Genomic DNA, 19,453 nt, shown 5'->3' with positions numbered 1-19,453 from the left:
ACTTTGCAAGAGTATGAGGCGAATTTGTGCAGCGCCCCACTGTGGTTTTATTTGACTCAATTTTCCGCACCTTGAAGACAGGCTCACTGCAGCGATATTGATGTGTCAACTACAAATACCATGAAGCCACGCAAGTGACCACGCCCACCAGGGCAGTATTTTCAATAAGTAGCACACTTCTGTCTCCAGCTGCGGACATTGCCAATGATTAAGAGGACAACTCGAAACGCGTCTGGCATTTGAAATGACTGTTGCCGCTTTCTGCCTCGTTCAACTGCAGCTTTCATGATTAAAGAGATGGAGAATCACCTACCTGTTTGAGGCTCTTTCTTTGGGGCAAACCTTGAGATGTGGATATATATATATATATATATATATATATATATATATATATATATATATATATATATATATCAGAAAGACTACTTCCAACAGCCTTGAGGATCCTTCAACTGCCAAAGGAAAGAGTACACGAGCCTGGATTTGGTGCTGGTTTCTTTATTTGCCCAGAGCGACGGCCATAACGTTTCGGCTCCGTGGAGCCTTGATCACATGACAGCAAATAGTTCGTGAGGTAACAAATTTAAAGTAAAAAGGTAGGTCACATGGGGGGAATCACTAAACGTTTGCAGTCATAGACATAGACAAGAATGAAACACCGTTGGTAAAAAGAGAAGAAGTATCCTATCGCTAATTTACAAGTGATTATATCTCAACAAGTAAAATAATAAATAGCTATACAAGCAAGTAATGCTTTAAAATATCGGCTTGAATGCTTTAAAATTCGGAAAGGATAAGAGCAGTTGTCTTTTGTAAGACCTGGAAATAAGAATAACCAGTTGCTCATGATTACCAAAATACCAATCAGATGAATCACAAAAATACTAGTCAGACCATAATGCCATAAAACTGTATAATATATATAAATAAATATATAAATATATATTAAAAACATTTTTGGCATAAAAACATTACTGAATATGGTTAATTCAAGTTGTCCCATGAACCCCTCTTAATAAAAAAGTGAATAGTGTAGAAAAAGAAATATATGTAAATGAATAAACTAATGAAATAACTATATAAACAAGCGAAATAAGCATGTTATCTGAAGTGCCTGAATTCTTATGTTAAGGGATACTGCATAACCACGGTAATTGGAAAAATTATATATGCAGCTCTCATCCAGATGTTACACAGGGATTGGGGTAATTAAAAGGGTGAATACCACTTAGGTGGAATCGGTGGCATAGAAGGTAAATTCATGGATACCGTGGACTCCCAGTTGAGAGAGCCAAACTAATTCATATAGAGTTCATACAGCTCGATGGGACCGGAGAGGGTTTCAATATTGTACCAGTGTGATTGAACTAACATGGTCAAACGGACAGCATATGGGCAACAGTAGGTGCAGATTTGGATCTCAGGCTGGGGAACATTACATTCTATAATGGCAACCGGATGTGTAAATCTCATAAATTTTACATAGGATAAAGTGCATAATGTCAACAATAAATAGTAAAATACTAAATAAATAACCTAAAAAACATATTAAATAGGATTATGACAAATGACTAAAAATCCGTAAAAAATGGCTAAGAACACATCAGATAAAAAAGGTTTCCCATTAAAAACAGTAAAAAAGGTGTAAAATCAACCCAAGCATGTATGCATATCCTCCGTCATGTTTAGACCTGTGGGGACCTTGGTGTTCAGTTGTAGAATATATCTTGTTTCCAATTTGCGGAGATTAGACTCTCGATCCCCACCCCTTCTACTGGGTTCAATACAATATGTATATATATATATATATATATATATATATATATATATATATATATATATATATATATATATATATATATATATATATATATATATATATATATATATATATATTCACAGAAAAAAACCATAGGTTTCAGGGGTGTTATAGTTAGCTGGCCATTTCACTCGTACACAACCATAGAAATTCCTCCTTTATAGTTAGTTCTGCTAACTATAACTCGCGCGCCCGCAATGCACTGCTGAAGATGTCACATATTGCATCATTCATGACATGGTCAGTGACATCACTGATGACATCTCAAATGACATCACTGATGACATCATCCAGTGAATGTGGTTTAGTTTGAAATTTAAATATGTGATATATATATACCAATCTGTATTGAAGATTGAGTGGATATATAACTGTCTGGATGGAGGATTTAGTAGCTGTCTGACTGTCTGTTTAAGTGAGTAATTAAAAGTGTCTCACTTAATACATGGATAAGTAACTAAACTATGTGAATGTGTGCAGCACTTTCTCTGTTGTTGTATAACATGCTGCATCAGTTGGTCACTAACTACATGAGTGTGAATATTAGTTATTGATTAGTTGGGTGAGTATTTGTATGGGACACTGATTTTGTGTGTGGTTGGATGGGGTGTGTGTAACTCTATGCATAGATGTGTGAATGGTTGATTGACTAGGTGTATAGGTTTAAGAGTGCATGTGGAAACAGTTGTTTGGGTGACTGAGTATTTATTTGTGTGTTGGTGAGCAAATATATGTTTTAGTTGTACATCTTCAACAAAGTAAAAAAATAAAAGGCATTGTATGTGAGAGTTGGTGTATATAAATAAGTATGTGTAAGAGTCAGTGATTGTGAGAGTAACTATATGAATGAGTGTATAATTGTAATGGTGATTTTTTAACATATTAACTATGAGTTACTATGTGTTTGAATAAATGAGGTGTTGTTGTATAATTGTGGAAGTGAGTAAATGTAAGTGTGATTAATTTTTTTCATGAGTGAGTAGGATGACTGCATAACCGGCTAAGATGACTGCTGATGTGTCAATGTCTATATATGTGTATAAGTGCATTTGATAGTGTTCTATTAATTAGTGACTGCATGTATAAATGATTCTGTTGTTGAATGGTTAGTTGTGTGTGTAGACTTAGGAATCAGTGAGTGGGTATGTAGTAACTAGTATTGGTGTGTCAATGGTTTCAAATATGGTACTCTGTATTTTACAGTGAGTGATGAAAGGTTATACTAGTGTAAGATGAGGTGTATCAGATTGTCACGTGGATGATGTCATCAGTGATGTCATTTGAGATGTCACCAGTGATGTCATCAGTGATGTCACTGGCCATGTCATGAATGATGTAATATGTGACATCATCAGCAGTGCATTGCGGGCGCGCGAGTTATAGTTAGCAGAACTAACTATACCGGAGGAATTTCTATGGTTTTGTACGAGTGAAATGGCCAGCTAACTATAACACCCCTGAAACCTATGTTTTTTTCTGTGAATTTCTAAGGTTTTTTAACTTATAATTTCTAACTATAACGTCTCTGAAACCTATAGTTTTTTCAGTGAATTGCAAAGGTTTTTTAAATGCTAATTTGTAAGTGTGATAGTAGTTATACCTATTTTTTGTACTAATTTTCTACAGTTTTTTAACTGTTTATTTATAAATATTTTATTCATTAAAAACATTATATATTTTTCTGAAAATTGCAAAAAAAGTAACAAAAAAATTCAAACTAAAATAGTGATTAATTTTCTCGTTTTCATTTTTTATTTTAATATATTTATATTATTTCTTTTTAAAAAGTTGCGCACTCAAAGCGTACACATGACGGTGGGTGCGCACATTCTAGCCGCCATTTTAGAAAAGTCGTGAAGGATCCGCGTACGGTGTGGGACAGCTGCATGTTTTTCAGTTACATCATAAACATTTAATGTTACGTGATGTGCGCGATTGGTATGCGACGAGTCCGCGACTCCTGCTCCCACACATTCACGACACATGCGTATTATGGTGCCAGATGCTTGCGCGGTTGCGGGTCCCGCGTGACGTCATATACGTGCTGGGGCGCACTGGGTGCGCGACTCCCACAAAAAAATGTTATGTTCCAAAATGATATGTATGTGTCTTTAATATACATATTAGGGCAAGAGATGATCTAAGATATTCATAAAAATTATATATTTGTACTTATAATAAACTTATATTATTTTTAATGTATTTTCGCAAAGTCGGTGCGTGCATCGTGAGTGCAGAGAACCAGGTCAGCAGAGCTGCTGTAGAGCCAGAAAAACCAGGTCAGCAGAGCCGTTGTAGAGCCAGAGAACCAGGTCAGCAGAGCTGCTCTAGGGCCTAAGAAGCAGGTCAGCAGAGCTGCTCTAGGACCAGAGACCCAGGTCAGCAGAGCTGCTCTAGAGCCAGAGACCCAGGTCAGCAGAGCTGCTCTAGAGGCCGAGAACAAGGTCAGCCGAGCTGCTCTACAGCCAGAGAACCAGGTCAGCAGAGCTGCTTTAGAGCCATAGAACCAGGTCAGCAGAGCTGCTGTAGAGGCAGAGAACCAGGCCAGTAGAGCTGCTTTTGAGCGAGAGAACCAGGTCAGCAGAGCTGCTTTAGAGGGAGAGAACCAGGTCAGCAGAGCTGCTTTAGAGCCAAGGGACCAGGTCAGCAGAGCTGCTCTAGAGCCAGAGAACCAGGTCAGCAGAACTGCTTTAGAGCCATGGATCCGGGTCAGCAGAGCTGCTTTAGAGCCAGAGAACCAGGTCAGCAGAGCTGTTGTAGAGCCAGAGAACCAGGTCAGCAGAGCTGCTCTAGATCCTAAGAACTAGGTCAGCAGAGCTGCTCTAGAGCCAGAGAACCAGGTCAGCAGAGCTGCTGTAGAGCCAGAGAAGCCAGGTCAGCAGAGCTGCTTTAGAGGGAGAGAACCAGGTCAGCAGAGCTGCTGTAGAGCCAGAAAAACCAGGTCAGCAGAGCCGTTGTAGAGCCAGAGAACCAGATCAGCAGAGCTGCTCTAGGACCAGAGACCCAGGTCAGCAGAGCTGCTCTAGAGCCAGAGACCCAGGTCAGCAGAGCTGCTCTAGAGGCCGAGAACCAGGTCAGCAGAGCTGCTGTAGAGCCAAAGAAACCAGGTCAGCAGAGCTGCTTTAGAGGGAGAGAACCAGGTCAGCAGAGCTGCTTTAGAGCGAGAGAACCAGGTCAGCAGAGCTGCTCTAGAGCCAAAGAACCAGGTCAGCAGAGCTGCTCTAGAGGCAGAGAACCAGGTCAGTAGAGCTGATTTAGAGGGAGTGAACCAGGTCAGCAGAGCTGCTTTAGAGTCAGAGAACCAGGTCAGCAGAGCTGCTATAGAGCCAGAGAACCAGGTCAGCAGAGCTGCTTTAGAGCCATAGAACCAGGTCAGCAGAGCTGCTTTAGAGCCAGAGAACCAGGTCAGCAGAGCTGCTCTAGAGCCTACGAACCGGGTCAGCAGAGCTGCTCTAGAGCGAGAGAACCAGGTCAGCAGAGCTGCTGTAGAGTCAGAGAAACCAGGTCAGTAGAGCTGCTTTAGAGCGAGAGAACCAGGTCAGCAGAGCTGCTTTAGAGGGAGAGAACCAGGTCAGCAGAGCTGCTTTAGAGCCAAGGGACCAGGTCAGCAGAGCTGCTCTAGAGCCAGATAACCAGGTCAGCAGAACTGCTTTAGAGCCATGGATCCGGGTCAGCAGAGCTGCTTTAGAGCCAGAGAACCAGGTCAGCAGAGATGTTGTAGAGCCAGAGACCCAGGTCAGCAGAGCTGCTCTAGAGCCTAAGAACTAGGGCAGCAGAGCTGCTCTAGAGCCAGAGAACCAGGTCAGCAGAGCTGCTGTAGAGCCAGAGAAGCCAGGTCAGCAGAGCTGCTTTAGAGGGAGAGAACCAGGTCAGCAGAGCTTCTTTAGAGCCGGAGAACCAGGCCAGCAGAGCTGCTTTAGAGCCAGAGAACCAGGTCAGCAGACCTGCTCTAGAGCCAGAGAACCAAGTCAGCAGAGCTGCTTTAGAGCCATAGAACCAGGTCAGCAGAGCTGCTTTAGCGCCAGAGAACCAGGTCAGCAAAACTGCTCTAGAGCCTAGGAACCAGGTCAACAGAGCTGCTCTAGAGACAGAGAACAAGGTCAGCAGAGCTGCTGTAGAGCCAGAGAAACCAGGTCAGTAGAGCTGCTTTAGAGGGAGAGAACAAGGTCAGCAGAGCTACTCTAGAGGGAGAGAACCAGGTCAGCAGAGCTTCTCTAGAGCCAGAGAACCATGTCAGCAGAACTGCTTTAGAGCCATAGAACCGGGTCAGCAGAGCTGCTTTAGAGCCAGAGAACCAGGTCAGCAGAGCTGTTGTAGAGCCAGAGAACCAGATGAGCAGAGCTGCTCTGTAGCCTAAGAACTAGGTCAGCAGAGCTACTCTAGAGCCAGAGAACCAGGTCAGCAGACGTGCTGTAGTGCCAGAGAAACCAGGTCAGCAGAGCTGCTTTAGAGGGAGAGAACCAGGTCAGCAGAGCTGCTTTAGAGCCAGAGAACCAGGTCAGCAGAGCTGCTCTAGCTGTCACTGACTGACTGACTGACACTGACTGATTGACACTGACTGACACTGATTGACTGACACTGACATTGACACTGACTGACACTGATTGACTGAAACTGACTGACTGACAATGACTGACACTGATTGACTGACACCACTCACTCTCTACTACTCTCTACTACTCTCGCTCTACTACTCACTCTCTACTACTCTCTACTATTCACTCTCTACTACTCACTCGCTACTACTCTCTACCACTCTGCTGCTCACTCTCTACTGCGCTCTACTACTCTCTCTCTCTACTACTCACTCTCTACTACTCACTACTACTGACTCTCTACTACTCACTCGCTACTGCTCTCTACTACTCACTCTCTACTACTCTCTCTCTACTACTCTCTACTACTCTCTACTACTTCTCTCTACTATTCACTCTCTACTACTCACTCTCTACTACTCACTCTACTACTCTCTACTCTTCGCTTTCTACTACTCACTCTCTACTACTCTCTCTACTACTCCCTACCACTCACTCTCTACTACTCTACTACTCACTCTCTCCTACGCTCTACTACTCTCTCTCTACTACTCACTCTCTACTACTAACTACTCACTCTCTACTACTCTCTACTGCTCTCTCTCTACTACTCTCTACTACTTCTCTGTACTACTTCTCTACTATTCACTCTCTACTACTCACTCTACTACACTCTACTTCTCTCTCTCTACTAATCTCTCTCTACTACTCTCTCTACTACTCACTCTCCACTACTCACTCTCTACTACTCGCTCTCTACAACTCCATACTACTCATTCCCTACTACTCTACTACTCTATACTACTCTCTTTATTACTCACTCTCTACTATTCTCTACTACTCACTCTACTACTCTCTACTACTCTCTACCACTCACTCTACTACTCTCTACTACTCACTCTCTACTACTCTCTCTCTACTACTCACTCTCTACTACTCACTCTCTACTACTCTGTACTGCTCACTCTCCACTACTCACTCTCTACTACTCGCTCTCAACTACTCTCTACTACTCACTCTACTACTCACTCACTACTACTCTACTACTCTCTCTTACTCTCTCTACTTCTCACTCTCTACTACTCTCTCTACTGCTCACTCTCTACTACTTGCTCTATACTACTCTCTAGTGCTCACTCTACTGCTCACTCTCTACTACTCTCTACTACTCACTCTCTACTACTCCACTACTCTCTACTACTCACTCTCTACTACTCTACTACTCTCTCTCTACTACTCAGTCGCTACTACTCACTCTCTACTACTCTCTCTCTACTACTCACTCTCTACTACTTACTACTACTCACTCTCTACTACTCTTTACTACTCACTCTTTACTACTCTCTACTACTCTCTCTCTACTACTCTCTACTACTCACTCTCTGCTACTCATTCTCTACTACTCTCTACTACTCACTCTCTACTACTCTCTACTACTCACTCTCTACTACTCACTCTACTACTCTCTACTACTCACTCTCTACTACTCTTGCTCTACTACTCACTCTCTACTACTCTCTACTATTCACTCTCTTCTACTCACTCTCTACTACTCTCTCTACTACTCTCTACCACTCACTCTCTACTACTCTACTACTCACTCTCTACTACACTCTACTACTCTCTCTCTACTACTCTCTACTACTCACTATCTACTACTCTCTCTCTACTACTCTCTACTACTTCTCTCTACTACTGCTCTCTACTATTCACTCTCTAGTACTCACTCTACTACTCTCTACTACTCTCTACCACTCACTCTCTACTAATCTACTACTCACTCTCTAATACTCTCTCTCTACTACTCACTCTACTACTCTCTACTACTCTCTCTCTACTAATCTCTCTCTACTACTCTCTCTACTACTCACTCTCTACTCACTCTCTACTACTCACTCTCCACTACTCACTCTCTACTTCTCGCTGTCTACTACTCTCTACTACTCACTCTCTACTACTCTACTACTCTATACTACTCTCTTTACTACTCACTCTCTACTATTCTCTACTACTCACTCTACTACTCTCTACTACTACCATTCACTCTACTACTCTCTACTACTCTCTCTCTACTACTCACTCTCTACTACTCACTCTCTACTACTCTCTACTACTCACTCTTTACTACTCTGTACTGCTCACTCTCCACTACTCACTCTCTACTACTCGCTCCCAACTACTCTCTACTACTCACTCTACTACTCACTCGCTACTACTCTACTACACTCTCTTACTCTCTCTACTTCTCACTCTATACTACTCTCTCTACTACTCACTCTCTACTACTTGCTTTCTACTACTCTCTAGTACTCACTCTACTACTCACTCTCTACTACTCTCTATTACTCACTCTCTACTACTCCACTACTCTCTACTACTCACTCTCTACTACTCACTCTCTACTACTCTACTACTCTCTCTCTACTACTCAGTTGCTACTACTCACTCTCTACTACTCTCGCTCTACTACTTACTCTCTACTACTTTCTACTACTCACTCTCTACTACTCTCTACTACTCTCTACTACTCACTCTCTACTACTCTCTACTACTCAATCTCTACTATTCTCTCTCTACTACTCTCTACTACTCAGAGTCTACAACTCACTCTACTACTCACTCTCTACTACTCACTCTCTACTAATCTCTACTACTCACTCTACTACTCACTCTACTACTCTCTACTACTCTCTATTACTTTTTCTCTACTACTCACTCTCTACTACTCTCTACTACTCACTCTCTACTACTCTCTACTACTCACTCTCTACTACTCACTCTCTACTACTCTCTACTACTCACTCTCTGCTACTCTCTCTACTACTCTCTACTACTCACTCTCTACTACTCACTCTCTACTCTCTATTACTCACTCTCTACTCTCTACCTCTCTCTACCTCTTTCTCTACTACTCTCTACCTCTCTACCTCTCTACCTCTCTACCTCTACCTCTCTACCTCTCTCTACACGCACACATATGCACATATATATATGCATATAAATGCATATGCATTTATATATGTATGTGTATATATATATATATATACATACATATATAAACATATATATAATCTGTATATCTATATAAATACAAATATAAATGCATGCATACATATACATATACATATATGCTACAAAAGAGTGTCCCACCATTAAAAGCGCACTCCAGAATACAGTCGAATTCCACTCATTTTCAGTAGACTTCTTTATTTAAAAAACCGGCAAGCAGCAGCCTTCACAAATAAAGCCCTACGCTTTTCGGAATCACTTATTCCTTGATCACGGGCAGTTGCATGCAAATGAGGCAGAATGTACAATGTCCGAGACAAACTGTTTTTAAATCCTCCAGTGGCCAGCCCTCCAGTGGGCGTGTCTTCACAAAAAGCACTCTGGTACTCGTGGTACATTAGCAGAACCCACTGAAGGGAGTAATTATTGTGCTAATGTACCATGAGTACCAGAATGCTTTTTGTGAAAACACGCCCGTGATCAAGGAATAAGTGATTCCGAAACGCGTAGGGCCAGTGGCGTCACTAGGGTTGGTGTCACCCGGTGCGGGTAACTCATGGTGTCACCCCCTCACGATTTACCGCATGGACCTCCTTCGCTCCGAGCCCGCCAGTGGACACAGTTGGCAAATAACGGGACCATACAGAATCATTAGTAACGTTTGTAAATGTAGGTCCTATATTTACAAAATGTGCCTGTTAACAACAGTGTGATAATGACTCATTAATCAGGTTGTACAGTGGGCTACCTGCTAGTCAACAGTTTATTGGAATTTATAATATCATAGGTGTGGTACTTTGTACTGGTGTGGTGTTCCCACTATCCAGCAACACGATATATCAGTGGTCGAAGTGGGGGGAAAAAAGTAGGGGAACTGTGGGCGGAGAATCAGAGGGCGGGAATAACCCAAGGATTGGATCAGTGGGCGGAGCCAGAGGTGTGACCAGAATGCGCAAACATCCCAATTTTTTGTATTTGTTTGGTTTCACTGCCCAGTTTTATCAACCAAAGGATACACCTGATTATTTAAGGTTATAAGGAGTTATTGACAGTAAAATGTATTCACAAAGTGGGATATGCTTCTAATCACAGAATGTCCCCAAATACGATAAAATGTGGAAGCACAAGCCATTTGTCTCCGAGCCATGGAGTTTCTGTCATCAGCACTTCTCCCTTTTCCAAAACAGCAGTTCAAACATGAATGGCTAAAAATCCTAGTTTGCAAATGTTTTCTAAATAATAATGGCTCTGCCATATTTGCCTCATAATGCAAGATCTGCAGCATGATCTGACCATTTAAACTAATAAATTGTTTGTAGCTCAAACGTATCAAAAGTTAATAAAAAATGTGACTTGTGTTGCTGCGGAGTAGATGACAGTTAATAGCTCACTGTTCTATGTTAGGATTTTTACTTATAAACTGCAAGTAACAAAAGGATCTCTCTGACAAAAGCAGTAGCCCACTGGCCTATTTACAGTATGTGCACTTTGTGATCTGCATGGTACATGTTCTTTGCAGCAGGTACATTAACCCTCTGAGCTACCTTTCCATGAGTCAAATCTTCCATTAGACAAAATTCCGATCTCTCTCTAGGAAGAACATTAATCACCAGAGTCATCATGACATTTTTATTGTTACCGAAAATTGCTGAAGGCCAGGAAGGAGACAGCAAGCTCTTTTAAAACCATAATATACTTGCAAAAATGATGCCTCCACCTAAAGTCAGCACCTGGTGCGGTCACACCGGTTGCACCGCCCTAGAGATAGCCCTTCTCAAGGGTCCTGTAATCTCAGTGACAGGGTCACTGTTGTTCTAGGGTGTGGTGCTTCATAGGCCTGCCCGCACGACTGGAGGTGAACTTCAGTATGAATAGTGGTGGACAAGCCTTGAAGGTTAACCTACACTTGTCATGCTAGGGTCCACCTGCTGGTGCTATGACACCGGGGCTTCTAATGTCTTGCGAAGCCTTCTAAGGTCTAGCATGAGATAGTGCTCTCTCAGGAGAGTGGTCTGGTGGACTGGTTATTAAGGCTGAACCTGGTTCCCCAGTTCCAAATTCAGCAGCTCTGGCCATAGTGCCACATCCTCTCCCCCACTGAACACCATACTGTCCCACTGAGAAAAACTCAGACTGCCTTCAACTACAACCCAATTGTTGCCAGCTATAAATATCTGGATGCGGCTCAATTTAAATTACGCACTGGGCAAGAGCAATATGTGGCCTACAAGAAAAAAAGTGACAGCATCCTGGAAAAAGCAAACAATCATAGGCAATGCAAAATTTTGCAAATCATGTGAGATGTAAGCAGGAACAACATGGTTACCTTAACACTTTTACACTCACTGTTCAGAAATCAGTGAGTGCTTTTGCCTGAAAAGTTAAGGACATAACAAAATGGCCCTGAATGAACCCATTTCAATGGCCATTGCTTATATCCTTACAAAACGTAAGCAGTATGATAAAAAAAAAAGACATCATCCCTAGATGCAGAGCAGCAGTACAAATTTTGTTTTTCAATCCTCACATTGCAGTACCTCCAGGATTGGTGCACTAGTTCCAAGCCCAGGGAAAACAAAGCCAAGACAACAAAAATAGCGCTTCACTGGCAAACTCTGTAAAAGTGGCGCTAAGGTGTTTGGGTGTGAATAAAATCAATCTGGCCAGTTTGCTACCGCTCCGTCTTACTTTATGTAGTTATTTGTTTTTCATATTTTTAAACTTTTATTCCCGATGCTGCAATTTGGAATTAAATGTCAGAAAAATACGTCATCGATTTCCCAGCAACAGTGATTTTCTTTTTTGGATCCATTTCACAGGCAAGCAAATAAAAGAAAGGAGAGGAAAGAGAGTGAGAACCCCGTCTTGCAGCCACTGTTTTCAGTAAGATAAGAACTACCGGGCTAGCAGGCGAGAGGCCTCAGCATGTACACAGAGCTGGTGTGCCTGAAAGTCATCTTCGCAGGCCTCCCGAGAGCTCAAAAGATGGGCCCACAACTCTGTGATCAGTGATCAGAGGCAGGCAACCTCGCTCCGCACTGCCTCCGCCCTCCGCCCTGCGCCCTGCTCAAGATGTCACTCACTCACAACTCGCACAGCACAGGCAGCATAACCGCTTGACCACCCACGATGATTAATCAATTGATGCGGGAGAGACTCACCTGCTGTGTTGGTGGCAGACGGGAGGGCTACGTTGGCAGGCGGCCCAGAAACCGGTGGTCAAGAAGTGCCTCGGATCCTCATCACTCGTGCTGCTGCTGCAGGCCAGTCACACGCACTTTTAGGGCCTAATGCGCATGCGGGAATGACGCCTGCACTCGAGCCTAGAGAGGCGCACAGACACGGCGGAGGAGGAGACAGTGCGCACTGCGCACAGGCACCTCCTCCTCCTGAAAGGTTAGGTTGCTCTGCACACACCGGTCCTGTTGGTGTCACCCCATGTGAGGGTGTCACCCGGTGCGGTCCGCACCCCCCGCACCCTCATAGTGACGCCGCTGCGTAGGTCTTTAATTGTGAAGGCTGCTGCTTGCTGGTTTTTAAAATAAAGAAGTCTACTGAAAATGAGTGGAATTCGACTGTCTTCTGGAGTGTGCTTTTAATGGTGGGACAGTCTTTTGTAATATGTAACCGGCCAGTCCCGGTCGGGAAAGCTGCACCGCCATCACTGAAGTAAAGGTCTGCTGTGTGAAGACTGGACTTCATTGCAGAACAGCGGAAGGAACAGTACAATTTAATTTAACCGGAGTTCACAGCCTGTAGCTCACTGGAGAGCTTTTAAATGTGCTAAATTAATAATGTTATGGTGGCAGAACCCACTGAAGGGAGTAATTATTGTGCTAATGTACCACGAGTACCAGAATGCTTTTTGTGAAAACACGCCCACTGGAGGGCTGGCCACTCGAGGATTTAAAAACAGTTTGTCTCGGACATTGCACATTCTGCCTCATTTACATGCAACTGCCCGTGATCAAGGAATAAGTGATTCCGAAACACGAAGGGCTTTAATTGTGAAGGCTGCTGGTTGCCGGTTTTTTAAATAAAGAAGTCTACTGAAAATGAGTGGAATTCGGCTGTCTTCTGGAGTGCGCTTTTAATGGTGGGACACTCTTTTGTAATATACATATATGCATACATATGCATGTTATGTACATGAAAGTTTGAAAAACACTAATACAAGCAAAGCTAGAAAGCCACCTAATTACAAACAGAATTGCTTTAATTTAAACGAGGGCAAGACCTATTGCATTTTCAATGCTTGTTTACTTTGGTTCCATCAAGAAGGCATTCAGATGTGTCACACATTTGCCATAAATTCTGAATGGTAGCACTCTAGTTGCTCATTAGATCACTGTAGTAAAGCTACTGCTCACCAGGGAAGTCTGCTGCTGGTATTCAAAGTGCATGTTTCAGTCTGCATGTCAGAATTTTTTAATGAAATAGAAGAGGATTTGAGAAGTCAAAATGTGCCCTAATTTTTCTTTCCGCAGCACTAATCATAATTTCTATGGCAAAATGAACCCCCTCATTTTGTTCCTTTGCAAATTAAATGTTTTAAGTGTTACCACTTTATTCCAATCAAGATGGCTTAAGGTGTGCCATACTTTTGTCATAAGTAAGACTGTTAGCGCTCTATTTGTTCTTTAGAACACTTTGGGGAATTCTCTCATTGGGCTATACTTGGGCTACATCTGGGTGATATTTGTGCTACATTTGGGCTCTTTTGTCTCGGGTGGCCATCTTTGGAGACTTATTTGTTATGAAGTTTCCTAATTTCCTCATTTACTACAGTCTCCTCAGTAGGAAATACTTTCAGTTTTTTTACTTTGATTCCATCAAGAAGTCATTCAGATGTTTAACACATTTGCCATAAATTCGGAATGTTAGCATTCTAGTTGCTTATTAGATCACTGTAGTAAAGCTACTGCTCACCAGGGAAGTCTGCTGCTGGTATTGAAAGTGCACGTTTCAGTCTGCATGTCAGAACTTTTTAATGAAATAGAAGAGGATTTGAGAAGTCACTCAAAATGTGCCATAATCCAGCATTTCCCAAACTGTGGTCCGCGGACCCGCCCGACTGGAGTGCCTTCCGTCATATTTAAATATTGAAGCGCCCCTGCGCTACAAGCCCTGAATGACAGCGCGGCGGGACCACAACAAAATCGTGCCAATCACCATTTCAGCTTTAGGGTGGAAGCTGAAGGGTGATTGGCTTATTATTTGATAGTCGCGCACGCACGCATGGCAGTGCGTGTTCACTCGCGTTTGCCGCCAGCCCAGGAGCATTTTACCGCCCAATGTCCGCTTTCTGCCCTGCATACGGAGTAGTGCTGTGCCTCTCGTTTCAAGGCTAAACGCCAGCATTCCGGCACCTCGGACCAGCAGGACGGCACTTCACTCGAGGAGCAAGTGAGTGTTGATTTAATTAATTTACATTTTACAGGTATACAAGCGTGGCAAGGCCAGGGGAATTAGGACGCCGTGTTTATTTATTTAATTTCACAGCTTTACAAGTGTGGGCCAGGGGAATTAGGGCGCCGTGTTTATTTATTTAATTTTACAGCTTTACAAGCGTGGGCCAGGGGAATTAGGACGCCGTGTTTATTTATTTTATTTGAGTAGTAAGTAGTGGGTTTGTTTAGTGGGTGAGGAGTGAAGCAACTGGCAGTCATCTGAATTTGAGAGTTGGGGCTATGTCACACAAAAAAGTGAAAATAGGCAGGCGCAGTTGCTTTTTAAACTTTGTTCTCATAATGAGCCTATGAAAATACTGCGGTCTGAAGACTCGGATGACAAACGAGAACTGACTAAATGTGGCAGATTTCTCATGCAATCCATTCGTTCTTAACATTCAGACAGGCGCTGTAAAACGATGGGCTCCCCACAGCTGTCAGGGCCATGGAACCACAACCGAGACTCTGTGGAGTAAGGTGGTGGCTATAAGCCAAATGTGAAAAGGCCGGGTGGAGAGCACAGATAGATGTAGTGAGCGCACGCCCCTAAATCAGAACCAGATGAAGTGTCCGACACAGATTCTGCAATACTGGAGTACTTTTAAAAGGGCCTGGAACTTCCGAAGTGGCTTTGATTCACGGGGCCCTCAGGCGTACCTCAAAGGTCCCAGTGAGTAGGGCGGTGGTTTGCTGGTATTAAATGTAGGGGGAACAGAAACAGACTCCTGAGATTAACAACAGCGCTGAGTGACCTGATGTATGCTGGGCCCCAAGTGTTTACATTTCCTGGTCTGTGCCCTGGCCTACAGGTATATAAGCATGGGCCAGGGGAATTAGGACGCCGTGGGACCGGGGTTACTCTCTTTCCTCAGATGCCCCTCTCAGTCCGCTCTCATGTTACTTGTCACAGCCCGGAGAGCACCGCACACATTGCAGATCTGATAATTTGACCAAAATTATGCCTATACTTAAGTTGTACCTATTTGCGCTTTATGACTTGTCTGCTTGCTCCGCAGTCAGTATCTGTGCAATGTGTACAGACTGCTATTATGCTGCTGCTCTCAAAGTCTGTTTACTTTAATGTTGTTGGCATATTCGTGCACTCCTTTTGTAGAATGTTAAGAGTGATATTATCATGATCTGAATATTTTAAACACAGTAAATCTGCAGGCGCAGGGCAGCTCAGTGTTTTAGTGTTACAAGTGAAATGACTAGCTGCTAGCACGAAAATGTAATATGCATTTGGTTAAAACGCTATTCTGGCTGGAAAAGTAAAAGGTAACAGAAAAAACTTGGCAATTAATGTGGACTGATAAATGAGTTGTTTAACAATTGTTTCTTATGCTTTGAAGCAGTTAACTTAGCCTGTCTTGTTGCTCAAATTGGTGTAATTTCTGATATTTATGTTGCTTTATTTTGCTTGTGAGCAAGTGTCACTCATAGTCGCTGAAATGTCACTCATAATTACACTGTATTTATGACAATGTCACACATAGGAATCTGAAAACTTGGCAGTTATGATTTAGCAGCAGCTTTTCTATAATTCTTCTTGTGTGTAACAAGTGATCAGCTTGTGTGCTAGTGGCAGTGACATTATGGTTTATTCCCACCGTCAGGGTTGGTTTCATGAAAAGTGTGGCTGCAAGTGTAGTCCAAATTATTGCATTGATTTTAAAATGGTTTATTTTAAAATGGTTTCTTCATGGCACATTATGCAATCAATGCGTGTAATGATGTAATGATAATCCTCATTCTGAAAACTGTATTTACCCGAAGCAGGTGCAGCGTGATTGTCATCACAATGTCACATCATACACTGAGTACTTTCCCCCCGCAGGACACACGCCCTGCCTTGATGAAATATGCATATGCTAAAAGCGTATGCACGCATTTAAAAAGTGTTTCCTTTTTATTTATGTTATCAGCCTCATGGAAGTGAAAGAGAACAGCGCAAAACAACAATCGATGGACAGAATGCAGAACAATGTCATACATTCACCCTAGTACAGAGATCTGAGCCTAAATCCATCGTATTTTTGCTCACCATGCCATTCCAGTTTGGACCCAGTCATATGCAAATGGGTCCAAACTGGGGTGACGAAGTGAGCTAAAGAACGATGATGGATTCAACCTAGATCTGTGACTGGGGGGGGGTGGGTGGAGTGTCCAAAAAGTTTCAGCACTCCGTCCATCATCTCCTTGTGTTTGGTATGGCTGAGAGCAGAAGCCTTGTACTGCTAAATACACCACTTCAGTCATACATTCCAATAGACCTGATTCAGGCTGTCTCCCGCCTGACATTGCCTCTTCTTCAATGGATGTAAATGGAGGAAATGCTTTCTCCCAAGTATATATATATTTTTTTTAAATAACCCACTTTCCTCTTCTAAAATGTTGGCATGTATTTGTATTTTTTAATTTAACTATTCTCGGTGTCACATCAGCTGCTCATTCCATGTGCCATGGCTGCCAGCAAGCCACATAGGAAACGTCTGTGACATCCTGGTTTGAATTTAATCTCAACACATTTACGGCCAGTGGTGTAGCTGACAAAATGACTTTCTGATGTGTTCTCGCTTAACTCCAACCCTGCTCATGTTTTCCCATACTATCGTGCAAACCTCTCTGTGCAATCAACAATGGACCGCTTCCACAGTGAATGAGCTATGTTTAATTAAACTGAGCAAATGGAATTATCTTGAACCCGCAGTACATAAAATTGCCATATCCATGCATATGATTTGCTAGTGTCCTCTGTCTTTTTCTTGAAAGCAGTGCTCATACAGTGTTAAAATCTTCTTTCAGGTGCTGCTTCATCTCTCAACGTCAAAGCATATGTAGTCTGGAAACATCTGACGAGGGCAGCCTGTAGTAGGTAAAGTAGTGAAGGTCTAAATACGTGCTTTACCAAATAGCTTTGCTAGAAAATTATTCCACATAACCGAATGTGATTCAATAGACTTGTCAGCTGTGGGTATCCTAAAAAACATAACGACAATGGATCGCTGGCTTAACCTTAAGCGAAAATCCACTGAAGACATCAATGATGGGCCATCATGCTCAAAACAAAGGGAGTTAAGTGGAAAGAAAAGGAAATTTCGCAAGTACGATGGTGGATATTTATCATTGGGTTTCACATGTTCAAGTTCAGAACATGAACAGCAACCACAATGCGTGCAATGCTATAAAATTTTGTCAAATGAGGCCATGAAACCTTCAAAATTACAAAGACACTTGGAAACTAAGCATAAAGAGCATGCGACTAAATCCATAGAATTCTTCAAGAATATAGAGCAAGAGCTCCTAAAAAGTCGAAAAATAATTAAGAGAACTGCAATAGGATCTGTTAATGAAAATGCTCTGCAAGCTTCATATGAAGTGTCCATGCTCATAGCAAAAGCTGGAAAACCACATACAATTGCTGAAGAACTAATAGTACCTGCTCCTAAAGCAATGGTGACAGCAATGGTTGGAGAAAAAGCAGCAAAAGATTTAAATTTGGTGCCATTATCTAACAACACTGTAAAAAAGCGAATTGACAAAATTTCAGACAACATGAAGGAACAGTTGATCGAAAGAATTTGTAAAAGTCTGCATTATAGCCTACAAGTAGATGAAAGTACAGACATAGCAAATAAATCTCATCTCCTGTGTTACGTTAGATACAATTTTGAGGGGAACATTTGTGAAGATGTACTGTTCTGCCGCTATTTGATACATACCACTGCTGAAGAGGTTTTCAGCAGTTTCAATGACTTTCTGACATCAAATGGAATTCAGTGGTCCAAATGCATAGGAATCAGCACCGATAGGGCACGTGCCATGTCTGGGAGACTAACTGGACTTGTAGCACGAATAAGGGAAATTAACCCTTCAGTTGTATGGCATCATTGTTGCATTCATCGAGAAGCATTAGCCACTAAGAAGATACCAGAGGAATTAAAAAAGGTTTTGAATGAGTCAGTCAAAATTGTAAATTTTATCAAAGCTAGGTCACTAAATTCAAGGCTTTTTGAACAGCTTTGTCAGTCCATGGATAGTGAACATCATCAGCTTTTGTTGCATACAGAAAGTCCGATGGCTGTCTCGTGGTAGCGTTTTGTCTCGCCTTTTTGAATTAAGAGATGAAATCAGAGTTTTCGTCACTGAACTGGAATCTCCATTTGCACTTGGTGAGCGCTTACATGACCATACTCGGTTAGCTATGCTGGCATATATGGCAGACATCTTCACCCATTTAAATGCACTCAATTTGAGTATGCAAGGAGTAGGTATCACAATTTTTAATGTTGAAGACAAGATTGAGGCAATGATAAAAAAGTTAGACTTATGGGCTCGTCACTTAACATAAAGAAATTTTGATTATTTTCAGAACCTGAAGACATTCTTGGAATCTGCTGATGATGAATTATCGAACAAAGTCTTAGAAATTTTTATCCAGCATCTCCAAGATATGCGGTGTAGTTTGAGTCAGCACTTTCCACTTCCCGATGAAAGCAAAAACTGGATTAAAGATCCTTTTAATGTAGATATTGACAATTTAATGGGGCTGACAGCATCTGAAGAAAACGGTTTGATTGAAATCTCTACAGATAGTGCACTTTAACTTCAATTCAAGAAAAAGTCTCTGAGTCTGACAA

At 42.3% G+C, this 19,453-nt stretch overlaps 1 protein-coding gene across 1 annotated transcript; it reads left to right on the top strand.

Annotated features, from left to right (window-relative positions):
• Window positions 1–17,810: 17,810 nt before the first annotated feature.
• On the top strand, window positions 17,811–18,908 carry LOC146833063 (zinc finger BED domain-containing protein 5-like). The gene has a single exon (XM_085599886.1). The coding sequence runs from the start codon at window positions 17,811–17,813 to the stop codon at window positions 18,906–18,908; it is 1,098 nt and encodes a 365-aa protein (XP_085456012.1).
• The last annotated feature ends 545 nt before the right edge of the window (window positions 18,909–19,453 follow it).

Source organism: Triturus cristatus, chromosome 4_2 (assembly GCF_964204655.1).
Source record: "Triturus cristatus chromosome 4_2, aTriCri1.1, whole genome shotgun sequence".
Taxonomy (NCBI): domain Eukaryota; kingdom Metazoa; phylum Chordata; class Amphibia; order Caudata; family Salamandridae; genus Triturus; species Triturus cristatus.
This window is presented reverse-complemented; position numbering and strand designations above follow the sequence as displayed.

Coding starts and splice junctions, on each gene's coding strand:
- LOC146833063 (XM_085599886.1), top strand. CDS start 17,811: ATGGATCGCTGGCTTAACCTTAAGCGAAAATCCACTGAAGACATCAAT.